This window comes from Myotis davidii, unplaced genomic scaffold, assembly GCF_000327345.1.
Source record: "Myotis davidii unplaced genomic scaffold, ASM32734v1 scaffold663, whole genome shotgun sequence".
Classification (NCBI taxonomy): domain Eukaryota; kingdom Metazoa; phylum Chordata; class Mammalia; order Chiroptera; family Vespertilionidae; genus Myotis; species Myotis davidii.
Window position 1 is genome coordinate 3,555,941 of NW_006295816.1, and position 9,821 is coordinate 3,565,761.

At 58.4% G+C, this 9,821-nt stretch overlaps 1 protein-coding gene across 1 annotated transcript in view; it reads right to left on the reverse strand.

Moving 5' to 3' along the window:
• ITPR1 (inositol 1,4,5-trisphosphate receptor type 1) overlaps positions 1–9,821 on the reverse strand; it is a 227,042-nt gene that overhangs the window by 155,295 nt on the left and 61,926 nt on the right. The window contains 1 exon segment of the mRNA XM_015568305.1: positions 5,732–5,847. Within this exon segment, the coding sequence (XP_015423791.1) occupies positions 5,732–5,847 (116 nt within the window).

The following is a 9,821-nucleotide window of genomic DNA, read 5'->3' on the forward strand; positions in this document are numbered from 1 at the left end:
CAGCCACCGGCAAGGCCAGGGCCCCCGCCCAGCCACCGGCAAGGCCCGGGCACCCGCTCAGCCACGGGCAAGGGCTGGGCACCCGCTCAGCCACCGGCAAGGCCCGGGCACCCGCTCAGCCACCGGCAAGGCCCGGGCACCCGCTCAGCCACGGGCAAGGCCCCGGGCACCCGCTCAGCCACCGGCAAGGCCTGGGCACCCGCTCAGCCACCGGCAAGGCCAGGGAACCCGCTCAGCCACAGGCAAGGGCTGGGCACCCGCTCTGGCGTTGCTCCCTTGGCCTTTGTGACTTTTCAAAAGTGCATCTTTCTCTTTAAGGGGTTCATGGGCCGGTCAGCTTAGGCTCAGCTCAGGTCATAGGCTGATGTATTTTTATTTTCTTGAGCTTATGTACCTTTAAAGGAAGTAGAGGAGGGGGGCAAGGGAACTCGCAAAACCCTTTTCGGGTCTGTAAAGGCCCTTTTTGAAAGCTCTGGGCTGAAATAAACCTACGTCTAAATGCTGGCTCCGGTTCTGTGACCTGGACTGTGCTACTGAGCAGGTGGGAGCCTCCGTTTCCCTTTTGTAAAATGAGGGTAAAACAGAAGCTACCCCGCAGGAGTCAGCGCCTCCCTTCAGCGTTCGTGAGCGCTAGTTCTTATCACTGGGCACCGATGACCATGTACTTCGTCTTCAGGGCACTCCCTTGAGGGGCAGATCCGTGTCCCGATTTTAAAAAAGAAGGGACAGACTGGAGAGATGAAAACATGCGGCCGACGTCCCATAGGCAGTTGGACGATGGGTATTAAAAGGGATTTGTTCTACTATTTTCTCTACTTTTGTGTCTATTTGAAATTTTGCTTAAGAAGCTCCTTTTTAAAAGTCACACATCTATTAAGTGGCAGAAATAATCCCCAAGGCACATTTGGGTTAATCCAGATTTATCCCGCCACACGCGAGACGGGGAGAGAGATGACCAGCACGAATTCCGCAGGTTAGGGAAATCGGTAAAGTTGAACGGAGCTTCCAGAACAGTCTCCCAGGGCCACCAACCTGAACAGCTATCTTTCCTGCCTTTACCTGTTCGACGCTCCGTCCTGCTAGCATTTCAGAACCGTGCTCCCGGGACCTGGGTCCCTCCCAGGCACCGAGGGACCGCCATTCCGATCCGTCTCCCAAACCGAAACGGGTAAAACCACACAGACGGGATTCGAAGCGGATCCGACGGAGGGGAACCCTGGCGCCCACGCCTGCACTTCAGGGAGGTCCCGGCGGCTCCTCCTCCGGGTCCCCTGTCCTCGGGTCAGACGCACCAGGTGCGTTTCCAGGCCCCTCCGCACTGGCCCCTGGCGCCCCACAGGCCACCTCTCACCTCGGCCGCGTCCCGTGACCTCCCCAGGCCTCCCCAGTGTTCTCCTCCACGAAATGGGGCACTGCAGCCGCTCAGGGCTGTTTGAAGGCTCGAGAAAAAGCACTGCAGACACACAGCCGGCGTTCAACACACGTCAGCCTTTTACCACACCCGCGTCCCTAACGCTCCGAGCTGCCCAACGGCGGGACTCAGGAGGGGGACCGAGTGGCTGGTGAGGAGCCTTTCAGCCGCTTCCAACTCAGCACCTGCCCCACCTGCACCCGATGCAGGTGTTTGTGGGGAAGCAGGTCCTTTGAGGAGGATCAGCTGCTGGAAGCATCCGACCCACTGAGAACCGCCTGCAGGAGGCGAGGGCTTGCAGGGAGTAGACCCGGACTCACCCCATCAAGGGGAAAAGCCAATGGGGAAAAAACAACAGATTCGGTAAAATGAAAGTATGTGCAGCCTGGCCGGAATGGCTCAATGGTTGAGCTCAAACCTAGGAACCAGGAGGTCACGGTTCGACTCAGGGCACAGGCCCAGGTTGCAGGCTCAACCCCCAGTAGGGGGTGTGCAGGAGGCAGCCGATTAATGATTCTCTTTCATCGCTGAAGTCTCTCTCTCTCTCTCCCTCTCCTTTCCTCTCTGAAACCAATAAAAATATATATATTTTTAAAAATGTCCAACAAATGATACCGTCTTTCTCTGCTGCAAACACCACCCTGAAAGGACTCGCCTCTAGAGAACCGTAAGGTGCTGTTTCGTGGGCGTAAATGGGAGAAGGGCCCAACGAGGGGAGATTCTCGCGGGTTCCCTGGCTCTCAGGACTTGCCAGGGGCCGGTTCAGGAACCACGAATCTAAAATGTGAAGTTCCCACCCACGTTTCGACGACGTATCGAAGTGCCAACTCAACAGTCCCCGGCACGGCTGAAACAAATGTCAGTGAACCCTCAGGCGGCCGTACTTTCTGTGTTAAAGAACTAAGCGCAGCCACGTCTGGGGGTGTCTGTGCAAAGACAGACCAGAGGTGAAACCAGACCAGAGAGGACAGCACATGGGAGGGTGACTAGCTACCAAGTTCTCCTCAAATAGCAGCTGTCGCAGCGGAAACTGCCGAGAGGTTTACCGATGCACAAGCCTCCACAGCCACCGCTGCCTGAACTCACAGACAATCTAAGAACTCACTTTGTCTACCAGCTCTGCTTCAGGGGAAAACTCCCAAATTCATTTTGCCTTTACACAAATACGGTATGTGTTCGTCTGAGCTCACACATCAATGCTTAGAAAACTCCCTCCACAAAACCAAATTCACATCTTTGTGATTTTATCTTCTTCTGAAGGTGCATCCACAGGACACAGTCACTGCAGGGAAGAAACACCTGCACAGCATATATTCCAAGGGACCTGGCAAAAACATCCACCGGACTATTAGGTCCAACAGGTGAGGCAAAAGGTAGGTCCAAAGGAAATATGGTATGAACCATACCTGGGCCCACGGATTGATCGAGGTGCTGCTCCCCCCCCACCCCCACCCCCGTGGAAAGGACCGGATCTGGCTCGGCGAATCCCACGCGAGGTTTCTAAGGAGGGGCCACACCCGGTACTCTCAGAAGGATAACCGGCCGCGTCCATCACCAAGTGTTTCAATGGGCCCAACGTGGACGGAGCCATTCCATTCCCAGGAGTTTCTCCTAAGATGACCGGGCAGGTGCCCAAGGCCATACCATCCTTTTTTTTTCTTTTCCTGAATGGCCCAAACTATCAGGATCCTGAGTTCTGCCCTCTACCCTGGGGCTTGGCTGATTAAAATCACACGCATGTTGCCCAGCTGGCGTGGCTCAGTGGTTGAGCGTCAACCTATGAACCAGAGGTCATGGTTCGATTCTCAGTCGGGGCACAGGCCCGGGTTTTGGGGCCAATCCCCAGAAGGGGGCGTGCAGGAGGCAGCCAAGCTTGTTTCCCTCTCATCTATGTTTCTCTCTCTCTCCCCCTCTCCCTTCCTCTCTCTCTCAAATCAATAAAAACATTTATTTTAATCACACACAGGTGAGTGTGTTGGTCTTGCCCCTCCTCCGACGGGCTGAGGGCTGTTTTGAGTTTCTGAGAAAGACACCGCACTCTATACTGCGGTCTCATCACCATCAAGTCACCACGGACGTCACCGCGTTCCCTGAGCAACGTCAAGGTCGACTCCGGCAGTCACCTGTTGTTCTACTTCAGAAGCAGAGGAACCGGTATTCGGTGACTCCAGAGTCTCTGCCGGGACCTTCTTCAAGGTCAACGGGCCCTGGCTGTGTAACGTGACACTGAGCTTGGAGAAGGACGTCCTGGCCACTAGAGGTCATTCTCCTTCGACGCTGTTGGCAGCCCCATGCCCCAGTGGGAAGGAAGTCAAGGGGTCTAGACAGCAAAGTCCTTAAATGGCGTTCATTTAAAACAATCTGACCTCTGACTGGGGTCCTGCACAGCCGCTGACCAAAATAAACACGAAACCCCCTGGAGACCGGCCTTCGCCCAACGGCAAGCGGCTGCCGCAAACACCACACTGGAGGGACCGCAGGGAGGCAGACGCCAGAGGAGTCCCAGTGAGCAGGAGAGCAGGGACCCCACGGCGAAGTCGCATCAGTAACCCTGAGTCGGTTTCCTCCTAAACCTCTTTTAACGCACAAACGCGTAGAGAAGAAAGCTGGCTTTTTTTTTGAAATAAGGAGTTCAGAGTTCCTGGTCACCTCTGGGGTTGCATTCTAGCGGCCGTGCAGGTTTTCCCAGGTCACTTGAGGGAGGGAGCCTGGGAAGAGCCGCCTACGAGATGTCACAGGTCACGGCACACGGTGGGAAGCAGCTGTGCCCGAGCCGCGCTGTGCTGGGGAGCGTGTGCCTAACTCTCAGTGGGTGCGTCGCCAGCACTTGTAAAGGATGGGGACGGACGGACGGACGTAAGTAGGGCGCGGCGGTGCAGGAGGCCCACAGGCAGCCGGAGCGGGAGGCGGGAGGCGGAAGGGTCCACGCAGGTGAGACCTGAACTGAGCCTCGAAGGTGAAGGCGGCTCCGGCCTCAGCCCAGGAAGAGCCCAAAGCACATTCCAGGCAGGACAGACGAAGCGCAAAGACTGGGGGATGCTGGGCCTGTGGTGCTCAGAGCCCGACACGGAGCGCATGCGGCTGGGCAGTGAGTCCCCGGGCACAGGGAGTCCCGGACAAAGGGAGTTACAGGCACAGGGAGTACTGGGCACAAGGAGTACTGGGCACAGGGAGGCCCTGGGCACAGGGAGTTACAGGCATAGGGAGTACTGGGCACAGGGAGACCCGGGCACAGAGACCCGGGCACAGGGAGACCCGGGCACAGGGAGACCCGGGCACAGGGAGACCCGGGCACAGGGAGACCCGGGCACAGGGAGACCCGGGCACAGGGAGACCCGGGCACAGGGAGACCCGGGCACAGGGAGACCCGGGCACAGGGAGACCCGGGCACAGGGAGACCCGGGCACAGGGAGACCCGGGCACAGGGAGACCCGGGCACAGGGAGACCCGGGCACAGGGAGACCCGGGCACAGGGAGACCCGGGCACAGGGAGACCCGGGCACAGGGAGACCCGGGCACAGGGAGACCCGGGCACAGGGAGACCCGGGCACAGGGAGACCCGGGCACAGGGAGACCCGGGCACAGGGAGACCCGGGCACAGGGAGACCCGGGCACAGGGAGACCCGGGCACAGGGAGACCCGGGCACAGGGAGACCCGGGCACAGGGAGACCCGGGCACAGGGAGACCCGGGCACAGGGAGACCCGGGCACAGGGAGACCCGGGCACAGGGAGACCCGGGCACAGGGAGACCCGGGCACAGGGAGACCCGGGCACAGGGAGACCCGGGCACAGGGAGACCCGGGCACAGGGAGACCCGGGCACAGGGAGACCCGGGCACAGGGAGACCCGGGCACAGGGAGACCCGGGCACAGGGAGACCCGGGCACAGGGAGACCCGGGCACAGGGAGACCCGGGCACAGGGAGACCCGGGCACAGGGAGACCCGGGCACAGGGAGTTACAGGCACAGGGAGGCCCGGGCACAGGGAGACCCGGGCACAGGGAGGCCCGGGCACAGGGAGTACTGGGCACAGGAAGACCCCGGCACAGGGAGGCCCTCAGAGGCCCTGAGGGAACGGCAGGGACCCGCAGGCACGATGCCAGGACTGCAGTGAGGTGCAGTGGGGTGACTGCGTGGCCCACCCTGATGGCTCCCTGAGGGGCAGCCTGGTGTCCTCGCCTCGCCTGGAACACTGGATGCTGGCGACCAGGGCCCAGCTGTCCTCAGGGTCAGCCCCAACCCCTTCACCAAAGAGCACGGGCCGCCCGAGCAGCGGCACACGGGCCCACCCGCCCAGCCTGCCCCGCCGCCGGTACCTACGTGCAGCTTGTTGAGCAGCACGGCATCCGTGGTGCTGTTGGCGCCGGGCTTGGCCGCCTTCCAGAACTGCTTCTGCGCGGAGTAGCGGTTCATGGGGCAGAGCCGGAACAGGCAGTCTAGGAGGGAACAGACAACGAAGCGTCACTGAGGGAGGCGCGCCCCAGCCCAGGGAAGTCACCCCCGTGAGGCCCGGAGGGCGGTTCAACCGCGCGTGAGTGTCAGCGACGGGCACAGGCCTGACAGCTCTCCCCTCTGACCTTCAGGTCTCAGCCCCTCTGCGTGAGGTTCCAGGGAGGACACTGAGGCTGGTGGGGGGCAGAGCTGGGGCTCAGGGTCAAATCCACCTCTCACCGCGGCCCCCCAGCTTCTGCTGGGAAAGTGCGAGGGCACGCAACCCCGCTGCGTGTCAGCACACGGGCATCTCCACTGCAAGCCTCCCCACCCCCTCCACCCGACCACGTGTGAAAATACGAGAGAAGCTGGTGCGGAGGCCTCTTACGGGGTGTGTACGGGCTGATTCTCGGGGAGCGGAGAGAAACTATCTGCACTTGATCTGGGACCGTCGTGTCCTTGTCCCTCGGCCTCTCACCGTGGCACCCTCCCGCTGGGATCCCCGGGCACCTGTGACCCTGCACACGGCCCGACAGAGAAGCAACGCTAGCACAGCGGACTGGTGGCTGCAGAGCCACCCGCATGTCGGAAACAATAAACAAAACACTGGGAATATTGTCTCTAATGACGAACCCGACCTACAGCACCGCCTGCCGAGGCACTAATGAGAACGTGGCACTCGCCCTCACAGGACACGACGCCGCTGTCCAATCTCAGCGTTTCCATCAACGTCCCCTTTCCTGCTCGTCGTTATAATGCCTGTACTGTATTCGTAAACTGGAGGCCCGATGCACAAAATTCGTGTAAGAGCAGGCTTTCGCAGCCGCTGCGGCTGCCTGGTCCCCACAGCTGCAGCCCCAGCTTCGTCTGGAAGGTTGTCCAGAAGGTCGTCTGGTCTAATTAGCACATTATGCTTTTATTATCACTGATAACGCTACCTATCCAGTAATGTGTATACAGCTTTCAAATATAAACACACGTAGTTTACGGGTATATCTGTCAATTTTTATAGAGGCATAAGCCCATATAAAGACGGGTTAGAAATAACTGCTCTAAAAAAGCCAATATTAAAATGGACACTCCTGAAAAGTTGACATGTTGAAAACTGGCTTTTCAAACAGTGAGTACCTGTAGAGTAAAATGAATGAATTTGGAAGGAACACCCAGATTGTGAAGACATTGTCCCTTGAAAATAGGTCGGCACAAGCGTCAAGAACGTGTCTTCTCCTCCCCGGACATTCCTACTGTTCACTCACACAGCTCCCTCCGAGGACCTAACAGGTGAGCCCCGGCTCGCCCCTCAGCCAGACAGCGAACTCGGGTAACAAGCTCATCTGCCGTCGGGCGCACGAACCCCAGGCTTTCCTCCCAACCCGCTCGCCCTTCCTTCCAGCCGGGAGCGCGTTTCTACCAAGCTCAGCACCACACACATACCAGTCACTGTTCAGGAGAGAAAATGTTTAATTATAGAACTAAAAGGCACTTCCCCCCACCCCCTTCCTATAATCTCCTTCTTCACTACATAGTTCTACCTGGTCACCGGCAGTCACATGCCCACAGGCCTTTGTTGAGACCCCGTCTCCTCCAAGTAGTTATCTGAGCCCACGGAAGACACTCTCTTCAACCTGTTTAACACGGGCTGCTCTCCCACCTCGGATGGAAGCCACAGGTCACGGTCACTTACTGTATCGTGGCCACTGAGCGCTGACATTCCCACCAGTTTGATGTCTGTGAACTCCCCACCACCCTGCGAACATCACACACAACCATGAGAAGACGGGCCACCCTGGTCAGGTGTCCTGCCTTCGACGCGGGACAGAGGGTGGCACCTGGGCTGGGCAAGGGGGACTTCCTTCATAATCACATGACTTAAAAAAGCATTCAAAACATTTACGTCACCAGGGCCCTGGCGGGTAGCTCAGCTGGTTAGAGCATCGTCCCAATACTCCAGGGTTATGGGTTCAATTCCCGGTCAGGGCACATACAAGAATCAACCACTGAATGCATAAGTAAGCGGAATAGCACATTGGTGTCTTTCTCTCTCTCCTTCCCTCCCTCCCCCCTCCTCTCTCTAAAAATCAATGAATTTTAAAAAAAAGAAAAAGAACATTTAAGCCACCAGTGTTGGTATCTGACACAGGGCTACCTTTATGGGCCAAGTGGAGTAACAATTCCAAATCTGACCAACAAGGCACGGAGAGTGGCACGGAGAGTGGCTTTCTGTCCGCACGCTTCCCACGCTGACAGCCCGCGCACACATTCAAAGCCAAACTGGTTCGGGTGGATCTCGGGAACCATCAGGCCGGGTCCTCGATGCCAGGGGACTCGCAGGCCATGGGAGTTCCCTTCTGCGACGGCTGCGGTAGGGCCGGGTCCGGCAGCCCACCGGACACATAACACGGCCCAACACGGCCCAACACGGCCCAACAAAAAAAAATCCAGGACACCAGGAGGGTCGCCCGAGGCCAGGGTGGGAATCTCAGGGCCGGCGGCCCAGCCACCGCCTTGCTGTCACTCCCACGCCACCTGCGCGCCTCGGCGACACAGCGCAGCCCAGCGGGCTCAGCGCATGTACAACCACCCGGCTCCGTGAATACGAGATGTGACGGACTCGCCAGAACCGCATTAGCCTTGCTGATTTCGTCCTGTCTTCCCCGTTGCTTAGCAACTGATTGGAAGTGAAAATTAAATTAAGCGATTCAAGTGTGATGGGAGAGTCACCTTCCGAAATTCTGCAATTCAGCCGCTCGCATGGCCGTCCGCTCCCGAGATGGCAGGCAGGGCGCACTGAAAGTTCCGCCCGGTCCCCATGTGCGCTGGGCACCGAAACACACACACAGGGACTCGGCAGAAGACCAGGCCGGCTACCTGTGTGTGTGTGTGTGTGTGTGTGTGTGTGTGAGAGAGAGAGAGTATATATGTGCACGAGCACACACACACTGTGGTTTGATCTCACTCCAAAGAAATGCCACCAAGAACAGCTTATGACGAGTTATTTTAGGCCCCTGAAGAATAAACTAGACGAAGGTTTCAAAAAATCACTTGGGCACATTCCCAAGCTGCAGCAGAGCCACGCTGGGCCCGCACAGGAGACGCCAGCCAAGCAGGTGGGGGTCAGCTGTGGGAGGGCTGTGGGCAGTGATGCTCGTGGTTTAAGCAGCACCCAGAACGCGGAGGGAGAACGCCCGCTGCTTAGTAGATGCGTTTAACTAAGAAACGAGCACTTGCCCTGGCCGGTTTGGCACAGTGGATAGAGCATCGGCCTGCGGACTCAAGGGTCCCGGGTTCGATTCCGGTCAAGGGCATGTACCTTGGTTGCGGGCACATCCCCAGTGAGGAGTGAGCAGGAGGCAGCTGAGCAATGTTTCTCTCTCATCGATGTTTCTGACTCTCTATCCCTCTCCCTTCCTCTCTGTAAAAAAATCAATAAAATATATTTAAAAAAAGAAAGAAACGAGCACCTTGGTGTGCAGGTCAGAGAACCAGGGGGGTGAGAGGAGCTTCAGAGGTGGGTAGAGCCACAGGAGTGGGTGGAGCCATCAGGTGGGTGGAGCCACTCGGTGGGAGGAGCCACATGAGTGGGTGGAGCTGCTAGTGGGAGGGACCACATGAATGGGTGGGGCCATATGAGTGGGTGGAGCCATCAGATGGGTGGAGTCACTGGGTGGGAGGAACCGTGGGGGTGGGGCCATAGGAGTGGGTGGAGCCCCACAGGTGGGTGGAACCACAGGGGTGGGCAGAGCCACAGGGGTGCTTGGAGCCCTCCACGGTGCCCCATTCGCGCACAAAGGCTGCTGAAAGAACAGCTGGAAGACCACACCGGCCTCCGGCCTCCGCATCCCTGAGAGTGTAAGGACCCTGAGGGTGGAGACACTGGTCAAAAGGTTGAATGAATCATCCCTGAGGCTCCAGGAGTGATTCGTGGTTCTACCTCAGGGAAGAGGAGCTGGAGGAGGAGGAGCTGGAGGAGGAGGAGGAG